Source organism: Rhinatrema bivittatum, chromosome 1, assembly GCF_901001135.1.
Source record: "Rhinatrema bivittatum chromosome 1, aRhiBiv1.1, whole genome shotgun sequence".
In the NCBI taxonomy this organism is placed as follows: domain Eukaryota; kingdom Metazoa; phylum Chordata; class Amphibia; order Gymnophiona; family Rhinatrematidae; genus Rhinatrema; species Rhinatrema bivittatum.
In genome coordinates this window covers 2,711,078-2,738,103 of record NC_042615.1, presented here as the reverse complement: position 1 = coordinate 2,738,103, position 27,026 = coordinate 2,711,078, and the positions used below count along the sequence as shown (strand labels likewise).

The 27,026-nt window shown below is 41.9% G+C and overlaps 1 protein-coding gene across 2 annotated transcripts in view; it reads left to right on the top strand.

Annotated features, from left to right (window-relative positions):
• The window catches only part of USP53 (ubiquitin specific peptidase 53), a 213,866-nt gene that overhangs the window by 7,982 nt on the left and 178,858 nt on the right, over positions 1–27,026 (top strand). For both annotated transcript variants that reach the window (XM_029607059.1, XM_029606209.1), the window contains exon 2: positions 19,138–19,230. In XM_029607059.1, the coding sequence (XP_029462919.1) occupies positions 19,138–19,230 (93 nt within the window). The remainder of the gene's footprint in view (positions 1–19,137; positions 19,231–27,026) is intronic.

Sequence of the window (27,026 nt, the reverse complement as noted above, 5' to 3'; positions counted from 1 at the left end):
GAACGCAAAAACATTGAAATCATCCAAAACCCTATCACACTCAAAAACAACCAAAAAATTAAACTAATTGAGAAAGTGAGAAACCTCGGAGTAATAATTGACACAGAATTGAACCTAAAACACATATCATTAAAAGTAAGGGAAGGGTACGCTAAACTCATGACCCTCAGAAGACTAAAACCTCTACTGACAACAAGTAACTTCCGCTCAGTGTTACAAGCTCTTATTTTCGCAAGCACGGATTACTGTAATGCCCTCCTACTTGGTTTACCATACACAATGATTAGACCACTCCAAATAATGCAGAACACGGCCGCCAGAATTCTGACTGGTAAAAGTAAGAGACCACATCACTGAAACCCTAATGGAATTACACTGGCTACCCATTGAGCAAAGAATACAGTATAAAACCCTTTGTACAATATGTGTACAATGTGCCCCTTCGTGTGCTCTGTCTCAGAGTCTTACCAGCATACTGAATATCGGACAGCACTCAGAGATTAAACAACCACAGACAACGACCATGCTACACTCTACATACAATCAACCTCAAACTACTACCTCTCAAACAACTCTCAAACAACTGCAAACTTCTACCTCTCACAACTAAGCTTCCAAGCATCCACAAACAACAACCACGCTGCTTGCAGGCAGCCTCAAAACTACGACCTCTCAGCGCTCTACATTCAAGCAACAGCAAAACAACAACCTCTCAGCACTCTACATTCAAGCAACAGCAAAACAACAACCTCTGACTGCAACCCAGACATCTACTCCAACAACCTCAGACATCAAGCACCCAAATCTCAACAATCAAACAACTCCATTATTAAACACAGCCAAACCGCGCTTCACCGCCCACGCAACAGTAGTTGAACTCTCTTTTGACCAACAATTTTATCATGACACACTCCCACATTCCAGTGCTTAAATACTCAAACTTCACCACCAATATAAGGATGACAAGGAATTTCAATTCTTATTGCAAAACACTAATACCAATAATGACGTCACCCATCACGCAAATTATAGGTTTAATGACGTTTTCCATACTACTACTAAACACACAATCACTACTAAAAAAGATTAATCTTTTAGACGACATACTCAACGACGAATCACCGGACATATGCGCTATCACGGAGACCTGGATCAAGAGCACTGATGTCGCAGTAATTAACCAGCTTCCATCAGATGTATATGACTTGTTCTCTATACCGAGACCTAAAAAGAAAGGAGGGGGACTCCTACTGGCAGCTAAAAAGAAATTCAACCTCTCCCTACAAAACACCACCCCACCTCATAAGATAGAAATTGGTCTCTTTAAATCCAAAAGCCTACAAATTTGTTTAATTTATGCACCCCCTGGTATACTAGAAAAGAATCCATCAACACTTACGGAATACATTACAAAACACATTGACATCAATATGCCAGCCATCATACTCGGAGATCTTAATCTCCATTTTGACCGATCCCCCCTCACACCGGCATGTGATGCCACACTTGCGACCCTTAACGCTATAGGATTTAAACAAATTGTATCAGGTACAACACACAAGGCTGGACATACTCTGGATGTGATATTTACTAACTCTCTCATACAACCTGACCAACCTCAATGCACACCTATACCATGGTCAGACCACTACCGAGTAGACACGCACTGCTCCATTAACTGCAACCCCCAAGCAACACACGCTAAGAAAAGAACCATTGAATACAGAAAAAAATGCCAAATAGACGATATTATTGAAGCCATTACAGAAGATATCCATAAATTAGACCTCTCTGATGCCAATACTGCGTGCACCTCTTGGCATAAACTCACCAGCAGCATTTCTGATCGACTCTGTCCACTACTAACGAAAGAAATCTGCACAGATAAAAAAGATAAAAAACCATGGTACAACTCAGACCTTAGAATGATGAAACACGATCTACGTAAACTGGAAAAGAAATGGCGTAGAAATCAAGACCAAACACATCTACAGAAATTTAAATCCCTTCTCCATAAATATCATAAAACAGATGAAGCTAAGAAAAATTACTACACAACAAAAATTCATCAGTATCAGTTTAACCCGCATGCCTTATTCCAATATGTTGCTAATATTATTACCCCACCTTCAAACAGCAATCCAGAAAATGACGATAAAAACAAATGTGAGAAGCTAGCTGCCTATTTTTATGAAAAGGTCTCTAATATCATGGCACGCTTTACTGCACATGCTCCACCGGGATCCCTTCTACCCAGAGGCACCATTATTACCTCACCATCACTCACTAATTTTGAAATCACAACCACTTCTGAAATTGAAACCATTCTAAAAAAGATAAAACCTGCATTGCACCCTATAGATATTATGCCTACTAAAACACTCCTCTCCATCCCCACGAGGATTGCCCCTCCCATCTCCAACATCATCAACAAATCTATATCGACTGGTATTTTTCCTATGCAACTTAAGCATGCAATTATAAAGCCGACTCTCAAAAAACCAGACCTGGATCCATCTGAACCGGCCAATTATCGTCCTGTCTCGAACCTCCCATTCTTGTCAAAAATCATGGAAAAAGTGATAAACAAACAACTCACGGACTATCTAGACGATAACCGATTATTATTTCCGTCACAATACGGTTTTCGTAAGTTCCATAGTACTGAAACGCTGCTAGTATCCCTCTCAGACTCTACTCTAAAAACACTAGATTCTGGTCATTCATACATTCTTGCCCTACTCGATATTTCTTCGGCATTTGACACAGTCAATCATAATATCCTTCTAGCCCTCCTCTCTCAAATCGGCATCACTGGCACTGCACTAAACTGGATCCAATCTTTTCTGACAGACAGGACATACAGTGTCAAGTTGGGATCCCAAATATCTAAACCAAGAAATCTGCTACAAGGTGTACCACAAGGCTCCTCGCTATCATCAACACTGTTTAACATTTACTTAGCACCTCTCTGTCGACTCCTAGCAAAACTAAAACTCCAACACTTCATATATGCCGATGACGTACAGATTCTTATCCCTATTAATGATTCCCTCACTAATGCTCTGAAAACCTGGGAATCAGCCCTGGCTGAAATAAAAAAAGCTTCTCACAGAAAACTTCTTAGCTATAAACACTACCAAAACTGAACTCATCATCATCATGCCACACAATAATATCCCCTCCAACACATCCCACCACTCTATCTCAGTTCTTCCCCTTCTACAGCAAGTCCGCAGTCTTGGCGTCATTATTGACAACCATTTCACTTTAAAGAAATTCATCTCTGCTACAATAAAAAATGGATTTTTCAAACTTCACACACTAAAAAGAATTAAACCACTTCTACATCCACAAGATTTCCGAACGGTATTGCAAGCTACCATACTACCAAAAATTGACTACTGTAACGCAATACTCTTGGGTCTCCCTAAAAGCTCAATTCAACCTTTACAAATGTTACAGAATGCAGCAGCTCGATTAATCACCAATACCCATCTCCATGATCACATAACACCTGCTCTCATGTTCTTGCATTGGCTCCCAGTAGCTTCTAGAACTACCTTTAAAGTTCTCTCCCTCATACATAAGTCGATCTATAACCAAGAGATGCAATGGTTCTCGGAGCAGTTTGTGTTCCATACTTCCAAGAGACCCATAAGACATATCCATCAAGCTAAATTGGCAGCCCCCCCAACAAAAAACATCAAACACGTGACCACAAGAGACCGTTCTATCTCCATAGCGGGAATCAACTTATGGAACAAGATGCCCACTGACCTACGTCTGGAACCCTGCCATAAGAAATTCAAACAAGGACTCAAAACGTGGTTATTTGAACTAGCATTCACTCAATGATATCCATTTATCTGAAATGCCATTCCATTTTCTACCCTTACTCCCTGGCTCCGTTTCCCACCTTAACCTCATTCCCTCCTCAATCTCCTTCTTCACCTTACTTGCCCACCCTTACCCATCTCGATATAAATTAGCTTTAAATAACAGAAATGTCTTCGGTGCAATATAGAAATTGTATCTACTCTCAGAACTGGTATTGTTTTAGATACTATTCAGTTTTTGTGTTGGTTTGTTAAGGTTTAATAGTTACATCAATAGTTTAATGGTATGTTATACTTTATTGGATGGTCCACAGTCTGTTCAGCCTGTTTTCCGTCAAAACTGTTATATGGATGTTAGTTTATTTAATACCTATTAAGAATGTCAATGTAAAGCCTGTTGCTAAGTTATTGTTTAATGTAAACCGCGGTGATGTATTTCTTTACGTACTGCGGTATATAAAAACCCTTAAATAAATAAATAAATATAAGCTAATACATAATGAAAATGCTGATTGGTTGAATACAGCCCTCCACGTACACGTCCCTAACAGAAACCTGAGATCAGCTAATAAAGCTTTACTGTCCATCCCCTCAATCAAAACAGCCAAACTAACCCAAGTAAGGGAAAGAGCGCTATCCTTAGCAGGTCCTATGCTATGGAACTCCATGCCCGTCGAGATCCACTTACAAAGAGACATCAAAACCTTCAGAAAACATTTAAAAACATGGTTATTTAAAAAGGCATACAACAAAGAGAAAGGAGAGTAGAACCCTGGGAAAAAGAAAAGAGATTGGCAGCACACCCTAAACACACTACCCAAATCAACACGGGTACATATTCTATTTTAATCTTAAATTTCTAGAATAAGATGACATAGATTCTCTTTTGTTCCCGCTCAAAATAAACGGACATAACATAACACATCCAGTTATGAGTTTTTAGAACTACTATTGTTACAGTAAAATCTTGGCACATGTATAGTGATAGAATTCATAATCTGTTCCAATTTTAATATTTGTGCCTTATTGTAAACAGTTATGATGGTACCTAACTTAATGACGGTATAGAAAAGTTTTAAAATAAATTTTTAAATAAATTGATCTTGAATGAGGCACCCCGGAAGTTCATTTTAAAGGGGGACGAGCCTTGGAATCCCTGGATCCGGTGGCAAGAGAGCAGTTGTGCCTTCTGAAAGTGGATGCCCTGGTGCAGTCACCACGTGGATGACTATGCCTATAGGAGGGAGAGTGCATTGAGGGATGCACAGGATAGGAGAATTGAGGTGGTGGCAAGGAATTTTCAGATAGCCTCTTGTTGCTTCCTGATGGCTCGTTCTTGCTTGCTTCTCTCAGGAAGTCGATGAATCTGATTTTGAATTCCACAGTAGTGATGTAACTGGCAGCCTCCTTTTTGACAGTTGCGGGCTGCAACGTGGTCTGTACTTCTGCCGGGGGGGGTGGCTTTGGTGATAGCAGCAAGGTTCGGCTATGGCTGAGAAATTAGTTGGCCAATACAATTTCAAAGTCTAATCTTACGAAATTGCCATTTAAAGGATCACTCTTTGGGAGTGAGGTGAAAAAGACAATGTGGGGTGAGTCCCAGGTTCCTTGGTTACCAGAGGATTAAAAGCAGGCACCACACTCGTTCGATGCAAGAGGTCATGCTAGGGGTTTCAAATATTTTCAATCCTACAGAGGAGCGGCTTATCAAAGCGCTTGACTTTTGGGTAGGTCTCAGAGCTTCATCCCAGGCAGCCCAGACGGGGTGCGTGCTCTCAGTGAACGTGTGCCAACCCACCCTGGGGAACAGGAGATAGGGGGTTGTCTGTCTCTTAACTTTATTCTTTTATTAGAGGTGAGTCAAGATCACGTCAGACCAGTGGATTCTAGAGTAAGAGATGGCTATGCTCTGGAGTTTCTCAGCATTCCTTGGGATGTCTTCCTGCAGCTCTCTGCAGAAGAGAGAGGCTGTGGAGTGTATATAGTCAAGACTCCTCAGCCTGCGGGCTGTGATCCCAGTGTCCATGTCACAAGAAAATACGGGCTGATATTCTGTTTATTCATTGTACCTGAGAAGGAGGGTTCCTGGATCTCAAGGGAGTTAACTGGCTTTTGTGAGTGACTTGTTCCTGCATGGAAGCCTTACGCTCGCTGATAATGGCCGTACAGTTAGAGGAGTTTGTCTCTGGATTGTCAGAGGCATATCTGGCTAGAGATGTGAATCGGAACTGAAATCGGATCCGATTCTGGTTCCGATTCACATCTCTAATATCTGCATATTCCCTTCCGGCTGAATCAATGGTTTTCTGCATTTCACTGTTTTGGAGTGACATTGTCAGTTTCGAGTGCTACCCTTTGGTACTTAGACAATTGGCTAATTCTGGCCACGAGCATGAAAGAGTCTTCAGGCCTCGTGCAAGGTAATCTCCTTGCTACAGGAACTAGGTTGGGTGGTGAACTTGGCCAAGGGTAATCTGCAGCCATCCTAGACACTGGAGTATCTCTGTATTCGTTTCGACATGAAGCAAGGCAGGGTGTTTCTGCCAGAGATCCGCATTCAAGAACCAATGGTGCAGGTGTGACTTGATAGAATATGCCTGATGGTGTGGTCTTATCCGCAGGTGCTCGGGTTGATGGCAGCCACCCTAGAGGTGGTTCCATGGGCAAGGACACATAGGTGTGCTCTTTAGTGCACACTGCTTCCATGTTGAGTCCACAATCTCAGGACTACTCGATAAAGCTTCAGTTACCAGTGGAGATCAGCATCTAACTGCAGTGGTGGTTGCAGATAGATCATCTAAGGAGGGGTGTACCCTTACAAACACTGGACTGGCTAGTACTCATGACGGATGCAAGCCCCCATGGTTGGGAGGGCTTACTGTCGGGAGTTGATGGTGCAGGGGCACTGGAATATAGAGGATGCTTTCTCTGGAGCATCAATTGACTAGAAGCCCATGCCGTTCGGTTGGCAGGGTCAAGCAGTCTGAATAATGTCGGACAGTGCAACAAAGGTGGGTTACATCAATCACCAGGGAGGAACCAAGAGCTGGCAAGTGTTGCAGGAAATAGCCCAACTCATGGAATGGGCAGAAGTACATCTTCAAGAAATCTCACACATTGCAGGAAAAGACAATGGATGAGCCATCTTCTTACACACCTTTTCCAGGTATCACTGCCTGGATGTGCAGGCCCGGGAGGATGCAGCCTTTGTGCGTGTGGCGTTGATCGGACTGCGGGTAGCCTTCCCCCTCTGTTCAGGAGTAGCTTTGTAACATCCCACCAGTGTTGGTAACCTGTCTGAAGGCTAAGATGATTTCCTTTTCTTTAATGAAGACAGGTTAATCCTCCTTCCCGTCCTTGGCTGCCAGATGGTGGTGCTATTGTCCTCCTGAGTGGCTGCCTTTACGGGGACTACTGGTAAGGGTCAGATGCAGTCCCTAGATTAGTGATATTACACTCCCTTGTCTGAACACAGACGTTTTCCTGTTTAACTGAGTGTTTGAATGGTTGTATTGTTTAGTTGATTAAGGGACAATTTTGTATATATTATTTGTATTGTTTAGTTGTCCACAGTTGGTTTTTGCAGAGAATACTGGGAGGCTGATGACGGTGCAGGTGTATATATACCATGACATTAGCTTTGCTCAGTCTCCATCTGCTGGTAGAGGTGCAAAACTCACTGGTGTAGATTAACCAGTCTTCATTAAAGAAAAGGAAATTCAGGTAAGCAGTAGTTTCTCCTCATTTAGTCTGTATAAGCATTTTCCACAAACGTTTTGCTAAATGTATTTTAACATTTTAAAATTTTTTCAAATAGTTGATGACTGTAGCCAGGGTTGCCCCAATGACTGAAATTTGGTGCATGATTATCTAGTGCTGCTTCAGGCTTGAGAAGAGATGTTGAAGGATAAAGTCCAGCAGTCATAACCCATTTCTTTTGGCTTCCAGGGTTGGGTTTGTTTTTTTTTTGTATGAAGTTTTAATTTACATGAAAAAATGGTAAAACCTCGTGGAAAGAAACATGAATTTGTTGCTGTCTGCTGGTGGACCTTTTTACATTTTGAAGAAATCCCTTAACTGGTTAACATGAAGTGTACTTCCACTGAGGCCACTTGTCATCGCAAAGTGTAATTACCTTTGATGTTCATTCTTTGATCAATAGCAGCTCAAAATGAATCGCTCAGCTTTCATTTCTAACTTTTTAGGAGTTTGTTCTTTCTCCTGGCTTTGCTAAATGTTAAAACCAAGTGGTAGTTGGTCTGTGGTCATGTGCCAGCATGCCGCATGTAACCAAATGCTTTGATGAAAAGCTCTGGATAAAACCAATAGATGTAGTGTCTCTCTTTCTCTTTTCCTGGTGATCTTCTCCTACCCCTTTTGGGTTTCCAACTCTGTGATAACATTTGGGTTTTATACTTTCTCATCTAGCCCAACCATTGCAGTGGTAGTCTTTGACAGCAGCTCCTTCTAGAACCCTGTGATGTGCATCTTGAGTCTAGCAAGTGTGTGTCACGATTGCATTGCTTGATATTCCCTTTCTCCATTCCTGTAAATACTGCCTGTAAAATCCCTAGCTGTCCCAGAGAGTAGGCCTGGGGATTGAATTGAGGTCTTCTGCATGGCAGCGCCAGTATGTAGTACAGCCATGGAGCTGACCCAGATGGCTGAAATCTTAAACCCTTTTTTTTTTTGTCACTACCTATATGAGACTAAAGGTAATGTGCTTAAGGTGAGTTATGGGGTAGAAGTTTATTCTGAAACAATTGTAAATCCATTTACAGAGGAGGTCATTTATGTTCATGAGTTGATGACCTGATGCTGGTTACTCCACAATACTAAAAAAGCACAAATAAGTGATGGCTGAATAGTACCCTTCATAACTCCAGTTCAGTTTGTCACTGGTGACAGGCGAGGTTCTGGAGGATTGGAGGAGAGCAGATGTAGTCCTGCATAAAAATGTGGGAACAAGGAGAAGGCAGGTAACTAGGAGTGGGCAAAAGAAGCAGACAAAATCCTTCACATCAGAACAGAATGAGTCACTGCCACCAAATTGTGTGTTCCCCCACTAAGAACAACAAACCACATCCCCTCACTCCATTACAGCATTCTTCCAGTACTTGAAAAAGATGCAGAGTCTCCAACCTCATACCCACAACATGACCAGAAGATCCCTGCCCTTCTTGGCTCATTAAACAAGCCAGATCTGGATTACTCGGCTGTCTCCAGCCTATCAACTCATCACGGGCAGTAGGCCGCTGTAAAACGTACATTGAAGAAAGTAAACTTGTTCCAAATAATCTTTCCTCAACAAGATTATTGAAAAAGCAGTCCTGCTACAACTAACTGACCCTACAAAGCACTAACTACCTGAACCCTTTCAAGTCTGGATTCAGACTTCACCACAGTACTGAAACTGCACTAGTTAACATGGCCTGCAGTCAATCTGTCGTCCTGGTCCTTCTAGACCTCTCAGCTGCATTCAACACCATAGACCATGAGATCCTCCTCATCTGCTTGATCAACCTAGGCCTGAAAGGCCTAGTTCTGGCATGGCTTAAAATATTTCCTACATGATTGCACCCAGACTATTTCCTTGGATTGGCATCCTGCAAGGCTCCATCCATCCTCTGACACGTGTTAACACCTACATGACCTCTCTAGGTAAGCTACTTGGAGATTCCAATATTCTCTATCACACGTCTTCAGATGATAGCCAGTTGCTTTGCCTTCTTGGTTCTGACCCCGACTAGGCGGTCTCCAGCCTAAATTACTACTTTTAACATACATAACATAGTAATGATGGCAGAAAAGGACCAGATGGCCCATCCAGTCTGCCCAGCAAGCTTTTTATGGTAGTAACTGTGCTCTGTGTAGTTACCCCAAGCCTTATGATAAGCATAGTTAATTTAGAAAATGTTGCTTGATTGTTCTTTCTTTGAGACTTGGCCATCCTGTGCTTTTCTCCTTATGTCAGTACCCAGATTGTTAGTGGTTGTCTATATCCAGTCGTCCCCCCCCTCTTCTGTCAAAGCAGGGAGCAACATTGCAGTTGTGTCAAAAGCATCAAGGCTGTTGATTAAGAGTAGTAATCCCCATGCCTTCTGTTAGGGTAGCAACTGCCTCTGTGCAGATTACTCCCATGCACCCTCTTCTTCATTTTTATCCTCTAGCTTTTAGAGATCCAAGGGGTTTATCCCATGCTCCTTTGAATTCATTGACTATTTTTCTCTTCACCACTTCATCCAGAACCAAGCATCTGCCACCCTCCCCGTGAAGAAATATTCCTAATGTCGGTTCTGAGTCATCGTCGTTTCCTCCCTCCCCCCCCCCCCCCCCCCCCCCCCCCCCCCGAAGTTTCATTTCAAGATCCCTAGTCATGCTGTTTCCTTTCCAATGGAAAAGGTTCAAAGTTTGTTCATCATTAAAACTTTTTTCAGGTATCTGAAGGTCTGTATCATATCTCCCCTGCACCTTCTCTCTCCCAGTTTATACGTATGTAAATCCTTCTCCCGTTACGCACCATTTTGGTCACTTTTCTTTGGACCACCTCCATCCTGTCTCTATCCTTTCTTTTGAGATATGGTCTCAATAACTGAGCACAATACTCCAGGTGAGGCCTCACTAACGACCTGTACAAGGGCATCACCACCTTCTTTTTCCTGCTGGTAATTCCTCTGTCTAGGCAACCCAGCATTCATCTGGCTTTAGCGATCACCTTGTCGCATTGCTTCGCTGTCTTCAGATTGTCAGACATTTATCACCCCCAAGGTCTCTCTCTTGGTCCATGCACATCAGTGTTTCACTCCCCACCAGTTCTTTATAACAAACTAAGGGGCTTTTTCCTCATTCTGTGACTGGGGGTGGGGGGAAGCTTAGTAAATAAGGCCCTAAAATTGAACTCTCTAAAAACAGGTTCTGTGGGTCAGAAAAAAACAAAAGATAACAGTAGGCACATCCACTCGAGAGTGACCTTAGAGGGAACAGATCTCTCCTTTTCCCACCAGGTCGACATCCTGGGTTTCATCCTGACTCTAGATTTGCCACTGAAGCTCATACTATCGATAATGAAATCTGCCTTTTTCCAGCTACGCCACAGCCACACCTTCAGTGGCCCTGTTTTTGCATAAGAACGTAAGACAATGCCATACTGGGTCAGACCAAGGGTCCATCAAGCCCAGCATCCTGTTTCCAACAGTGGTCAATCCAGGCCATAAGAACCTGGCAAGTACCCAAAAACTAAGTCTATTCCATGTTACCGTTGCTAATGGCAGTGGCTATTCTCTAAGTGAACTTAATAGCAGGTAAGAGACTTCTCCTCCAAGAACTTATCCAATCCTTTTTTAAACACAGCTATACTAACTGCACTAACCACATCCTCTGGCAACAAATTCCAGAGTTTAATTGTGCGCTGAGTGAAAAAGAACTTTCTACGATTAGTTTTAAATGTGCCACATGCCAACTTCATGGAGTGCCCCCTAGTCTTTCTACTATCCGAAAGAGTAAATAACCGATTCACATCTACCCGTTCTAGACCTCTCATGATTTTAAACACCTCTATCATATCCCCCCTCAGTCGTCTCTTCTCCAAGCTGAAAAGTCCTAACCTCTTCAGCCTTTCCTCAACTCCTACAACTCCTAGACCAACTATCAAACATAGGAATAAAAGGCACAGCCCCAAGTTGGTTCAAGTTGGTTCAAGTTGGTTCAAGTCATTCCTATCAAACAGGTTTTACAAGGTCAGAATTAACAACAAGGAATCTGACCCCATTCTATCAGACCAAGGCGTCCCACAAGGTTCATCCCTCTCTCCCACCCTCTTCAACATTTACCTCCTCCCCCTCTGCCATCTGCTTTCACAACTAAAGCTTACTCATTACCTCTATGCAGATGACATCCAGATCCTCATCCCCATCACAGAATCAATCCAAAAAACCTTCACCTTCTGGGAGAACTGTCTTCAACCAATTAAACAACTACTTTCCAACCTGAACCTGATTCTAAACTCCAGCAAAACAGAGATGCTTCTTATTTCACATAACCCAAACACCCTCACTACTAGCATGGCACAATCTACACCTAGCCTTTCACAATCCACATCTTCAAACAAGAATCTCTCTGCAGACGTCAGGAATCTAGGAGCATGGTTTGACAACCAACTTAACCTAAAAAAATTCATAAACACAACCACCAAGGACTGCTTCTTTAAACTTCAAGTCCTAAAAAAGCTAAAACCACTCCTTCACTTCAATGACTTTCGCCTCGTCCTACAATCCATTATTTTTTCTAAACTCGATTACTGCAACTCAATCCTACTTGGCCTCCCCTCCAACAGCATCAGACCCCTACAGATGGTACAAAATGCCGCTGCCAGAATCCTAACTAACACGAATAGAAGAGACCATATCACCCCCATCTTGAGCAGTCTCCACTGGCTTCCCATCAAACAGAGAATCCTATATAAAACCTTAACCATTATTCATAAAGCAATCCATGATGTCGCACCTATATCACTACTAACTCCTCTTCGTCCACATTTATCCTCCAGACCCATCAGAAATGCCTACAAAGGCACCTTAGTCGCAGCCCCAGTTAAATCAACACTAAGAAAAAGAGCACTCTCATCTGCGGGACCACATCAATGGAATGCTCTCCCACCAGACCTACGCCTCGAACCCAGTCTACCAGAGTTCAAAAAAAGATTAAAAACCTGGCTCTTCAGTCAGGCTTTCCAATCACCAGAGTGTAACTAAGCACTTCCTCCTGACTTTCATATCCTTTCATTACAGCGTATCACTAACATCACAGACTCTTAATTTTACACCTTCTTAATCGCAATTTGATCTTAACATAGACAAATCATATAATATATAATTGTATTCTTGTATAATGTTTGGTAGCCCGGTTGTCGCTACTATAGTTCTTTGTAAAAAAAAGTTGAACACACGTTCTGTTTAATGTTAAATGTTAATTTATTATGGTCACTTCTCAATGTTCCTTGTAATAAGCCCAGGCTGGACTGTCCCAACCAGGGCAACTTATTGTTTAATGTAAACCGGATTGATTTGTATTGTATACAGGAATTCCGGTATATAAAAATTAAAAATAAATAAATAAATAAATAGGGGAGCTGTTCCATTCCCCTTATTTTGGTCGCCCTTCTCTGTACCTTCTCCATCGCAATTATCTTTCTTGAGATGTGGTGACCAGAATTGTACACAGTATTCAAGGTGCAGTCTCACCATGGAGCGATACAGAGGCATTATAACATTTTCCGTTTTATTCACCATTCCCTTTCTAATAATTCCCAACATTCTGTTTGCTTTTTTGACTGCCGCAGCACACTGAGCCGATGATTTCAATGTGTTATCCACCATGACACCTAGATCTCTTTCTTGGGTTGTAGCACCTAATATAATAATAACACCATTCATACCCGGTCTGGCACTCTGTTTTTGGAATAAAAAAATGGACACTGAGACTTTCAGGTTAAAGCACCGTTTTTAAGTTTTTTAACTTGTATACTCTATGGTAACAATACTTTGTACCGACCTTTCTTCTTTCCAGCTTGTTGTAAGCTTCCAAGTTCTCTCCCCTGTTGATTGTAACTCTGACTTATTCCTACCTATTGTTATCTTTCGTTTACTTGAATTGTTACTCTAGTTCTCCCTCTGTTAAACTGTAAACCGATCCGATATGGTTATTTACTATGAAGGTCGGTATAAAAAAACTGTTAAATAAATAAATAATATGGAACCCAACATTGTGTAATTATAGCATGGGTTATTTTTCCCTATATGCATCACCTTGCACTTATCCACATTAAATTTCATCTGCCATTTGGATGCCCAATTTGCAATAGTGGTCCATGCCTGTCTGGTCTTCCGCCTAGACTATTGCAATTCCCTCTGCATTGGGTTGCACAAGAAACTTGTCTGTCACCTGCAGCTCATGCAGAAGCATGAACCCTACTGAATGCCCCCACTCCTCAGAACCTTAAATTGGCTCCCAGTGCACCTCCATGCCTTATTAAAAATCCTGGTCTTGGCATTCAAGCTCTCAAAGACCTGATACATCCTACTTCAACAGCTGACTTATCCCATACATTTTCTCTTCCTCCCCATCAGTGTTTACTATTTCAAGCCTGCTGGACGACAACCTTTGTAGGGCTCAGTCTCTGCCCTCTGGAACTCTTTCATTAGAGATCAGGCTTGAGCTAGACTTCCTTAGCCAGGTTTTCAAAAGGTATTTGTAGCAGCCTTTGGGCTTACAGGCTGACCCATGAATGCCAGTCTGGATCCCGCATCCACAGTTGTGCGGCAGTAAAGAGAGAGTAATAGTGTTTTTTTCTTGATAGAACGCCTTTTCCATGGCATGGCACAAGTACCCCTGACTGGGAACCACCATCCTATTGTGATTTCAGTAAATCCTTTGATACTCTTAGATATAAGATACATAAGATACTTGATATTTGATACTCTTAGATATTTAGATATTTGATACTCTTAGATATAAGATATATAAGATATGATACTCTTAGATATAAGCAAAACCATTCGCCTAGTTTCGACCAGGGTCCGAGCCTTTTCTCTAGCAGGTCCAAACATTTGGAATAGCCTTCCCGCAGAACTCAGGTTGGAACCATGCCTACTAACTTTTAAAAAAAAACTTAAGACTTGGCTGTTCCGACTAGCCTTCTCGGATCCTTCAGACACACAATAATCTACCATCTTACTCACGAGCCATGGAACCATGCCTCTCCGTGAGATGCCTCTTATCCAATACCTCCGCAATTAAACTATCTTGCTCGAACTGAGCTCATTATGACTTTTGAGTTTTAAGTTACGGCTCTGCTCGGGCCTTTTTTACTCTATTTACTTCCAAGCTGTAAAGCCTCCAAGTTTATAGTCCTTGTTCAATGTAACTTTCTTGCTCTCTTTCTGATTATAACTTATTGTTCTGTTTTTTTGTTACAAGTTTCTATCCCTCGTTCGATGTAAACCGATCTGATATGGTATTCAACCATGAAGCTCGGTATAGAAAAATGTGAAATAAATAAATAAATATATAGAAATAGAAGGGAGAAAAAGACCAGATGGTCCATGGAATCTGCCCTGCAATCTTGTTTTGCATTTGAATTGCAGGCCTTTAGTTTAGGGTCTTTCATTGTCACTAGGTTTTAATTGAAACTAATTAACCCTATGCCCCTTTGCTATAACTCCTTTTGGGGGTCCACAGAGTCTTAACTACCTCATAGAATACTGCTAAGAAAATGAGCAAACGTAAATTGCAAGGCTGATGCATTCGGCTGAAGGCACTTTATTGCAGTTTTACCCAGGCATGAATGCACTTTTTGTGCATGTAAACATTACTGCTAATACAGGAAGGAGCTCGACCTGCACAAAATGTGTCTTCATAATGGTGGGCCCTACTTAGCAGAGAGATGTGGTGGCTTAACCTTTGCTTTTCTTGGTGCTGTAGACTTTAATTCTGGTCAGAGATGGGGTTAAATTTCCAGGATTGATCCTGAAACAATGCTACAATGTAGGATGGAGCCAGCTGTGCCATCCTTGGCAGCACCCATGGGTATCTCTGCATTTACCAATCACAAGTAATCAAAACAGGATTCTATTCCAGACACAGAAGGCCGAGAGCTCTCAGCTTGCAATCACCTGAAGATAATCTGTGGCAGTCTGGTAACCCCTGATGAGCCGAGGCATTTACTAACTGTTGGTATGGGATCTCCTAAGCACTACCTAATGCAAAATTAGAAACAGCTCCAGGAACTGAGAAGGTGATAGCCCCAGCCAGGGTCTCAGGGAGCCTGCAAATACCCAGCATGGTATCCCCTTCTTACTGGGGTTCCTCAAGGTTCATCACATTGTCTTCACGCACCTTCTTCAGGGCAAGAGCATCTTGATTCAGACAGCCAGCCAGCCACATGGCTGTCTTATGTCAACAATCAAGGGGGAGCAGGATCATGGCCCCTCTGCCAAGAAGTACTCAAGATCTGAACTTCAGTGGACAAGAGTTTTGGCATTCCTGCAGGCCCCTATCTTCTAGGGATCTTCAGCATACTTGCAGATCAGCTCAACAGAATATTTCATCTGCCCGAGTGGTCTCTGCAGCAATCTGTCGCAGACAAATTTTCAAAATGTGGGATTGACCATCAGTAGACCTGACCGCCTCGCAGGAGAACAGCTTTGAAATGCTAAAAAGCAGAATATAAATTGTATGTGGTTTTGTTTTGTTTTTTTAATGTATTTATCTTCGCTGTAGTGCTAAACTTCTTTCTGGTCTTGAAGTTCATTATTCACTGTATGCAGGCATTCAGTTTTTTTTTCCTGTTAATTCAGGTACAGCTACTACTACAGTGGAGCTCGTATCTCTCTCTATAACAGGTTGGGTTTTTTTGCAGCAAATTAAGCTTTTTTTTTTTTTTGCAAAGACTGATATTGTCTTGGGTAGGTGTCCTTCACTTAACTTTTACATTATCATTCACTTTTGATAATGTATGCATCCCTATCAGCAATAATGTAAAGGATCTAGGCATTGTCATAGGTTCTGAATTGCCTTTTAAATCATATCAAGGCAGTGGTTCAAAAAGCTTTCTTTAACATTAGTATTTTAAGGGAAATAACCCCTATTTAGATGCAGGGGATTTCAGCGCATTTCTTCAGGCTTTAGTGTTGGAATTGGAATAATAAAAGCCTACCATTTATTTTGGCCTCCCACACTACTCTTGCTGAGGCTTTGCAGGTGGTACAGAGCTCTGCAGGCAGAGTACTTATGGGATTCTCTTGTAATGATCATATTACCCCTGTCCTTGACTGACTGGAGGGTGCAGTTTAAAATTGTAATTTAGGGTGTTTAAAGCTCTGAATGCTTTTAAAACTCTTATTGCCCAGCCAGAGGTGTAAGCTCTTCAGATAAACAAATGTCTGCTGGCTGTTCCAGATCCTAAGCTCATCAATGATTCTCATCACTAGGCCTCCTGCTCTGTGGCATAAGCTGCTGGAAAACTTAAGGAACGAAAGTAACATAACTTAAAAGCATTTTTGTTCATGGAAGCCTTTAAAACCATCTTATCAGGAGCAGTTTAATTGAATCTTCTGTGATCAGCTTTGAAGATATCTTGGTAATTAAGAGGGGAGGGTTGTTTGGTATCAGCTATTTGACACTCTTCTCCTTAGCATTTTCATATCTTGCAATGCTGGTGCTTTTTTTGCCTGTCTTATTGGTTTGTTTTAATATTCCTTTCTTCAGTTATCAGTCTGTTTTAATGTATAGTATGACTAAAAATTGGTAGCCACCATGGATTGTGATTGTGGCGGGATATACAGTTTTTTAAAATAAAAGTAGAGGCCAATCTAGTCTGGGTTCTGAGATGTCTCTTCTGTTACTTAACTGCAGCTCCACAGTCCTGGCTCGGCCCTGCCTGCCATTCTCTCCTTCTCCTTTCGCAGCCAAACAGTGCCCAGGTCTAAAATATACATTCAGCCAGTCTGCACTTCTTTTTTTTTTTTGCTGCCCTGGGAGTTGAATCTTTTAATCGCTGCATGCTGAAATTCAGCGCACGGTTATTGCATCTGCTTGTGAATGAGTGGAAATCAATGGAGTCCAGTCTGGTGATGACAAGGGATTTTTCTAACAGATTTGTAGACGTGTGTGGGGGGTGGCTTTATTTATTTTTTGTCATGAGGGATTGTGGGAGGACTCTGTGTGATGGGAGGGGGGGTCTGTGGAGGAGTAATGTGGCAGGGGTGTGTGTGTGTGTGTAAGGTGCAGCTTTATTGGTCACATTGCCGAGGCTGGGATACATGTGTGTGCGTGTGTTTCACCTGAGCAGCTGCGTCCCTTATGTTCCTGGTCTCTGGGGAGGAGGAAAGGTGTCATCCTTCACCTGTTGCTTCTGGTTTTCCTTCACTCTCTGTGCAAAAGTGTTGTAAGGAGGAGGGCAGCTTTTCGATACTCTATTCTCCAAGAATAGCGACGCAGTGGGTTTGGTTTTCACACTCCCTTGATATATTCATGTTTGGTTTTTTTCCTGCATGCCAGATTTGGTGAATTACCATCCCTTTTTCGGGAGTTGTTAGCCTACAGATGGCTAGATGTACATTGAACCCTTTATATAATCTTTTCCTGTATGCTATATGTTGGAGAGCATAGAAAGAAGCTGAGAGATAAGGACTCGTGATATGAAGTGGGAAGGTCCTGTACTTCCAGTTCAGCAGTGGGGGAAAAGTCTTTGCTAGCCAAAAGGTTTTGGAAACTAGGAGAAAATGTATTTTGCTGGACTCTTGACTTTGTTTTTGTTTTGCTTTTCATTAGTCTTTTTTTTTTTTTTCTATTACTCAGCCTTTTCGATCCCCTTTTTCCAGCCGGCCTTTCTCCTTTCCTGCCCTCCAGACTAACTGCAGCCAATCTCTCCCCTGCCCAGCCTCCACTTCTAGGCAGCAGGAAGCGGTCCCAGTCTTGGGGCTCTTCCTGCACTGGTGAAGTCAACTGCTTTTGCACCTGGGGGTAGCACCAGGCACTGAATTTTGGGACCCTGGATGACTTTGCACCTGGGATTTTTCTGCCCTTGTCTGTATGACTCTGAGCTGCTGTAGTTGCAGAAAGGAAATTCTCACTTCTTTGCAGAGAAAATGTATTTGGAACATAACTTTTAATTTCTGGTGGCTGGTTGAATCACAGTTGGAAAAGTTTAATAGTTTTCTCCCAGTAATATAAGGACATCGTTTCCCAGCGCCGTGTGGCAGATTGCATTAGCTTTGTTTGTTCTTTTGTATGAGTCATGTGTGTTCCTTCCTGAGAGTACTGAAGGTTTAACCTGTTAGCTTTCTTTCTGTACACTGGGGGGGAATTAGGATCAAAATGATTGCAACATCCTAGAATGCTTCAAAATAGTAAGAAAACAAAAAGAAACGCACTGCTCTTATGGCATGTCACAATGCTGAAGCATAATATTTTATTTGGGAAATCAGTTAAAACTGCCAACCCTTATTCTACTGGAAACATTTTGAGCTCTGGAGCCGCTGCTATTTTACATATCTGGAAATGCCAGCTTGATTAGATGCTATCATCAGTGGAATAGTTTTTATCTTAATTTTGCTGCCACTGAAGAGACCATTCTTAACATTAAGTGCCACTGGGGGTGTTCATGCCACATTGCTGTGCTAAAATGAAATTACTGTTGCGCTTTAGGGAAATTGTGCTGTGTTATGTAAGGAGATAGATAAAGCCTAAATAGTAAGGTCAGTCGTGTGTCACATGTTAATCTGAACCTTTTTTTGTGTAGGTCCTATGGCAGCTGGACATATTCCGTCGGAGTTTTCGGGAGCTGACTGGTCATGTCTGCCTGGGAGACGCCTGCATCTTTTGTGCTTTAAAGGTAAATCCTGAATAACTTATTATAAGCTAAATCTAACCCACTGTTTCTTAAGGATATAGCCCAAATCTTATCCTGGATACCTCTGTTCAGGGAAAATGGCATCTAGAATCTGGCAGTTTCTTGAGCTGCTGCATTTCTATGAATATTTTTATTTATTTTTGTTTTATTGGGTGTCATCATCTGGCACCAAACGGAGCTCTTACACCACCAAGCATGTTTGGGAATTCCTGCTTGGGTGTTGTTTTGAACCCCCTCAGTCATTTATTTATTTTTTTTTAATTTTCAACCGAGCACCAGCATGGATATCGCTCACTCTCTCTTGCTCTCTTCTGTACACATTTTCATAGCCTTAATCTTTAAAGGTGCTTAAGCAGCCCCCAAACAGTTTTCAGTGCTAATTTAAAAAAAAAAAATTCTTCAGGATGTCCAGCACTGATGGACATGACCCTTCCTACTATTGTCTGGAACTGAACCACAACCAGGCCAACTGCTAGGATTGTGGATGATCCTATGGGCCAAAAGATCGAGGGCCTGGAAACTAGAACCGTATAAGTCTCCCAGAAGCCGCAGTCCTGTCCTCTTCCCAAAGTGTGGAATGGAATGGAGTTGAGCAAGAGCTCCTCCATGATCTCTTACCCCCCCCCCCCCCCCCCCCCCAATTGCAGAACAGGCAAGATCCTGTGGGATAGCTGGCAACAAAAAACACAGAGGCTAGAGTGCGTCACTGCCGTCTACACACGTCCTTGGTGCATCAAGCCTCAGAACACTGATCCTCGACACCTTAACCATTAAACTGCAGACTCCCCTACACAGTTGTATACACATCCACCGCCAGTTACTAGACACTATCACAATTATCAGAACAAGATCTATGTCTTGAAACACCAGATCCTATTTGCTTTCTGGTTCCCCTCCTATCTAATCAGCCTCTGACAAAGGTACCGCAGAATCTGGAGGATGTGAAAGATTTGATTGTAATATCGGGATGTTCCTCCACCTATACCAGGACAGAGAGCACAACAGCCTCTCAAGTACAAACAAGAATGTGGGACCATCTGTTTCCAGTGCCCCTGGAAAGGCAAGGAAACTTTATCTTAAGTACAGAGTACAAAAATCCCTGCAGCTTGGATTAGCACAATTGACCCAAGAATCATTTATACTGGAATTTGCTCATAAGAGAGCAAAGAAAACAAGGATATATTCAAATACTCTGCCGGGCAAGGATCCCAGGTTATTTAGCAATTTTACCAAAAAAGGTTTCAAAGCTCCATGCTTAATGTATGCATTTCTGCTTACCAGTTCTACATAGTTCAATACTTTACATGATTTTACGCTAAAACTGAAACCTTTTCTTCCAGCTGATGAAAGCAGAATCAAATACCCTCAACCATACTTAGATGCTGAAGAATGTGTATGCCATCTTATTCGTTCTGTCTGCCCTTTATGTTCTGTCTGAGGTGTTTGATACCACCACATGCTTCTCATCCACTCAATTGGCACTCATGACATGACCTGGTTGAGAGCCAGTAACTTATGTAACTGTCCATTAAAAGTTGTCAGATGTACCATGCCTGTCTGATCACCTTTTTTCAGCAAAAAACTGAGAAACAATAGCTCAAATTAAGGAACGGCACATAGCTGTACAGTCCCTCTCCATGGGACTAGAACAACAGTTTTCGGCAAGGCGAACCTTCTGTGCTTTAAAGAAACAAACAAACCCCAACATATTTCCAGACACTCCCTTTCTGGCAATTCCAGTGATTCTGGATGTAGTCTCTTAAGAACATAAGAAACTGCCATACTGGGTCAGACTAAAGGTCCATCAAGCCCAGTACCCTGTTTCCAACAGTGGCCAATCCAAGTCACAAGTATCTGGCACAGGGTCGGAGAGAGCAGGAATTGGGCCCCTATGTAAGGTTCTGATGTGATACTTAATAAGAGAAATCATTTTCTAAATTTCCCAAATTTTTATTTATTTAAGAAGGCTTTATGAGCTTTTTTTGTTAGCAAATTCTTCAATTACATTTGACATTTTTATTTATACCTGTTAGAAATAGATATTTAGCTTTTTAAAAAACATTTTGCCCAACAGAAGTAGGCCCCTTGAACATTGTAGGCCCTAGCCAAATGGCCATGCTGGCACCCCCTCTCTCCTGGAGTGAGCTGGCAGGATCCCAAGGGGTAAATGGATTCCAAGCTGCTTATCCCAGGGATAAGCAGTGGATTTATGCAACTCTGCCTTAATTGTTAATGGACTTTTCCTCCAAGAACTTGCCTAAAACTTTTTAAATCCAGCTATACTAATAGCTTTCACCACACACTCTGGAGCTTAATTATGCATTGAGTAAAAAAGAACTTACTGTTTTAAATGTATTATCCAGTAACTTCATTTTGTGTCCCCTGGTCGTCATAGTTTTTGAAAGAGCAAAAAACTGATTAACATTTGCTCGTTCCATTCCACTCATTATTTTACAGACCTCTCTCCATCCCCTTTATCATTTTGGTTGCCCTTCTCTGTACCTTCTCCATAGCGAATATATATATATATATATATATATATATATATATATTTTTTTTTATGCAGTGACCAGAATTGTACACAGTACTCAAGGTGCGGTCTCACCATGGAGAGATACAGAGGCATTATGACATTTTCCGTTTTATTCACCATTCCCTTCCTAACATTGTTTCCTTTTTTGACTGCTGCAGCACACTGAACCGATGATTTCAATGTGTTATCCACTATGACACTTAGATCTCTTTCCTGGGTGACTCCTAATATGGAACCCAACATTGTGTAACTAAAGCGAGGGTTATTTTTCCCTATATGCATCACCTTGCACTTATCCACATTAAATTTCATCTGCCATTTGGATGCCCACTCCTCCAGTCTCACAAGGTCCTCCTGCAATTTATCACAATCCGCTTGTGATTTAACTAGGTGTTAATGAGGTGTTTAAAATCATGAGAGGTCTAGAACTGGTAGATGTGAATCGGTTATTTACTCTTTCGGATAATAGACTAGGAGGCACATTTAAAACTAATTGGAGAAAGTTCTTTTTTACTCAACGCACAATTAAACTCTGGAATTTGTTGCCAGAGGATGTGGTTAGTGCAGTTAGTATAGCTGTGTTTAAAAAAGGATTGGATAAGTTCTTGGAGGAGAAGTCCATTACCTGCTATTAATTAAGTTGATTTAGAAAATAGCCACTGCTATTACTAGAAATGGTTACATGGAATAGACTTGGTGTTTGGGTAATTGCCAGGGACTTGTAGTCTGGATTGGCCACTGTTGGAAACAGGATGCTGGACTTGATGGACCCTTGGTCTGACCCAGTATGGCAATTTCTTATGTTCTTAACTACTCTGAATAATTTTGTATCGTCCGCAAATTTGATAACCTCACTCGTCGTATTCCTTTCCAGATCATTTATAAATATATTGAAAAGCACCAGTCCAAGTACAGATCCTTGAGGCACTCCACTGTTTACCCTTTTCCACTGAGAAAACTGACCAATTAATCCTACTCTCTGTTTCCTGTCTTTTAACCAGTTTGTAACCCATGAAAGGACGTTGCCTATCTCAATTGTACATGAAATAGATTTGTGCCCAATGAAGGCAGTGTATATTCATTGTGCTGTCCTGAAAACCTGACTGGCTGTGTGTCCAGAGGGCAGGGTTAAGAATCCCTAATCTGCACTCGGATGAAAACACAAACTCAGATTTTCAGCAGTCAATGTGTTGACAGTAACATGCAATAATAAATTGAGCTAAGCTTTTGGCCATGGTCCAGCTGGCACCTTCACAGACAGCAGTACTCAAATGATGTCATATGACTTTTCTACAGCAGCATATGGTACCTTACACTGTGATAATCATATGCCCAGTGTCTGCAATTAAAAACAACAAACCTTCACTTCTCTCATCCTCCTACACAGGTGTGCAGAGAGCAAGAAAGGATGCCATTTATGCTTTATTAGAAGGCTAAGTTCTACACGAGTTTTATGAAAAGAAACTGGAAGACATTAACAATAGTTCTTAGCAGACGTGTGTAATATTTATAGCATAATATATCAGAACATACAGCACTGTTCATGTAATCACATGGTACAAGCTCACAATCTACTTTCAAATACAAGGAGGTTAAGCAGTTTGGTTATACATATAAGATATCAAGCTAAGAACTGGGTATCCAGGTTTCCTAGCTCTATGCTTCAGTAACTTAAGTTACATTCTCAGTTTTGTATTTGACAGAGCTGGTAACCTGCTTACTCATGGGAAAAACACTCTCTTCCTAACATTGTGATCAACTTTTGCTCTACTGCGCTTGTGCGGGAAATCCCACTCAGGCATTGCCTTATGAGTCAATTTGAGAGCTAATTCTAGCTAGGTAGTCAACTCTCCAATAAGGTGGCTGGGTATTTAGTGATGTTAGTTCATTCTGTTACCTAATGGAGAACACTGTTGACAGAAATTAAACTTGCTTTTTCTGTCAATAAGCAGAGCTGAATTAGGTATCACTAATGGAAAATCCCAAGCTGAGGAATATAGAGGAGTGTTTACTGAATAAGCAACCTGGACCTTACTGTGGAAAGTTAGACTACTGGGTGAATAAGCTATGCAAAACTATTTGTCACTCTTCGAGAGATTGTCCATACAGTAATGGGATGCAGACCATGTTGCAGCTTTGCAGATAGTCTTCAAGTGGTACGGCTCACAGATGAGCTGCTGATGCAGCCATGGCTCTAATTTGAGCCTTGATGGTGTCGAAATTTGTAAGTCTGCTAGCCTATAACGGTGTGATGCAGTCCACTAGCCAGCTGGACAATGTTCACTTGGCCACTGCTATGTCTAGTCTGTTAGGATCGCAAGACGAATTGCCTCATCGTCTGGCTTTACAGTTGTTTTTCTCTTGTAATAAGCCAAGGCCCATTTACAGTCTAAGGTATGAAGAGCTTTCTCAGCTTCATGTGTGTGTAGCCTCGTGAAGAACAAATAGCACGATGACTTGATTAACATGGAAAGCTGACATTTGGTAGAAGATTCAGGTGGATGCAGAGCACCACTCTATTGTGGAAGAATTGCGTAAGAATAACTAACTAAATCCTGAAGTCTGCTGACTTCTGGCTAAAGTTACTGCTACAAAGGTTAGTACTTTGCATGTTAGAAACTTAAGAGAAGTCAATTCCAAAGGTTCAAATGGTAGCTTTATTAGTTATGCCAGAACCATGTTCAGATCTCTTGGAATGGGAGATTTTATAAGTGGTGGTTTAATATGCCTCAAGCCTTTCATGAATTTGAATACTTATAGGTCAATGAATATAAACTTACCCTCAGACTGAACATGGTAAGCATCTATGGCAATATACTCTCATTGAGGTAGCAAGTCCTGAATCAGAGCAAATAATTCAACAACTCTTTGGGTTTACATGGAAAACAGATCCAAGTTGTTGTGTTGACACCATGTGGAGAACCTTTCCATTTAAAACCATAAGCTCTTCTAGTAGACAATAGTATCTGCCCGAAAAATATGTCCTCAACGTCTTTGGGTAAGGACAATTCTTTTATCATTGAGCGTTCAACATCCAAGTCATAAAGTTGAGGGATGGTTTGTATTAAACGGGCATCCCTCCTCTTGAGTGAGTTAGGATGGATCTTACCCAAGAGGTAGCTGAATATAGCTGGACAGCTGAACTAGATACATGAACCAGACTTGTCTGGGCCATGCTGGAGCTATGAGGATCAGATGGGAGTGGGCCTTTGAGCACTCTTCGCACCATTCTGGCTATGAGTGGAATCTATGGAAAAACATTCATGAGTTCTGCATTCCAGTCTAGCTTAAGAGCAGCTTGAGCTGACATAAGTTTGCTAAGAAAAAAGAGCAAACTTTTCTGTTTTGCTCTGATGCAAACAGGTCAATTGCTGGAAACCCCCCAAAGACTGAACAGTCTTTTGGTTGTTGATTGCCAAAGAGACCACCTGTGTGGTCAAAAAAACCTCTGAGGCGATCTGCTAATGTGTTAGAAATCCCTGGAAGGTAGGTCACTTGCAGGAGAGCATGATGTTTGCATGCTCATTCCCAATAACTTTATCACTTCTTGGCAAAGAGTTCACAACCCTGTGTCACACTGCTTGTTCACATAGAACATGACCATTTGAATGAGAATGCTCTTTCCCTGGAGGAGGAGAGTAAAAACTGATAAAGCGTACCTGAACCCTCTCAACTCAAGGAGATTGATCTGAAATAGTTTCTCTTGGAACGACCATGTTCCTCAAGTTTGAAAAGGGCCTGTGTGGGCCCTCCAACCCAAGGACGGGAAGGCATCCATTGCCAATGTTACTAGGCAAGGAGGTAGACATAATGGTACTCTTCTTAAAGAATGAAGAGGTCTAGCAACCAACAATGCTCCTGCATTATTTCTGTTGGGATTTCTACCTTGTTTGTTAAGGGCAGAGTTAGTTGGTCCCACTGGAATCGGAAGGCCCACTGCAGAAGACATATATGTGAAAGTGAGTTAATGACACTACGTGAATTGCTGCTGCCATGTGACAGAGAACAACTAGCACTCTAGCCTCCGTTTTTTGTTTTGTTTTGTCGCTGGCTGGGGACTGATTTGTGCTCAGCAGTCTGGGTACACTCTCTCAGTTCTCTAATCTACAATCTGACAGATTCTCTACATGAGAGCTTGTCTTCTATCTGCACACCCATGAATTGGACTTTGAGAGGGAAAATGAGAATGTCTCAAAATTCCCCAGGAAACCTAGCAACTGCAGGAGTCATACTGATTTCTGCAAGAATATTAGTACACCTTCTTAGGATTTCTCTGTAATGAGCCAGTCATTCAGGTAAGGGGAAGACTTTGATGTAACAACTCACCTATGGCGTTAGGACAACAGCTAGGCACTTGGTGGGTGAAGAACCTCTGTGGGAAGAATCTACTGAAAGCACAGGTAGTGCAATGGGGGTGGGATAGGGATATGAGCATAAGCATCTTGTAGATCCTGAGGGCACATCCACTTGCCTTTCAGGATAAAGAGAAGGATTGTGTGGATGAAATTCATTCTGAATGTCTCATGGAGTATATGCTTGTTCAAGCTTCTTAAATTCTAGATGGATCTCAGTCCCCCAGATTGCTTCAGTATGAGGAAGTAGCAGGGAGTAAAACCCTTGCTCATAGTGATGTGGAAGAACTGGTTCTAAGGCATTGATATGAGCAGTATGAGTATACAAACATCAGGGTAACTTGCTCGATACGACTGTTACTACCCTCAAGCATTAAGCCTTATACTTCACTTTGATGCAGCAACACAGCCCTCTGCATCAATGGCAGGGGGTGGAAGGAAATTAGAATAAAAAAGCTACCAATAAGGGCCCTGAACTCAGCAGTCGGAGTAACAGATAAGTATGAAAGCTTGCTGGGCAGACTGGATGGGTCTATTGGTCTTTTTCTGCCATCATTTCTATGTTTCTATATTGCCCCCTGTTCAAGGAGCGACTCCACCTCCATATGGAGTTGTGTTGAGCGAGATGGATCCAGATTGAAGGCTTAACGAGGAAGTGTGTGTAGCTGGGAGAAACACAAGGGTATACATACTGCACAGTCCAGGAATCTTGTGCCACTCCTGCTGGATTCTCACCCCTACCAGAGCAGATAATTTTGGGGTCTGAAAATTAATCAGAACTTGATCCAGGCTTGGGCTGGACTTGCTGTGTTGGTTTCGACTGTGTATATTCCTGTTGTCAAGTGTGAGGCAGAAGCTGCTATTGCGGAAATAAATTTAATGTAGACAAGTGC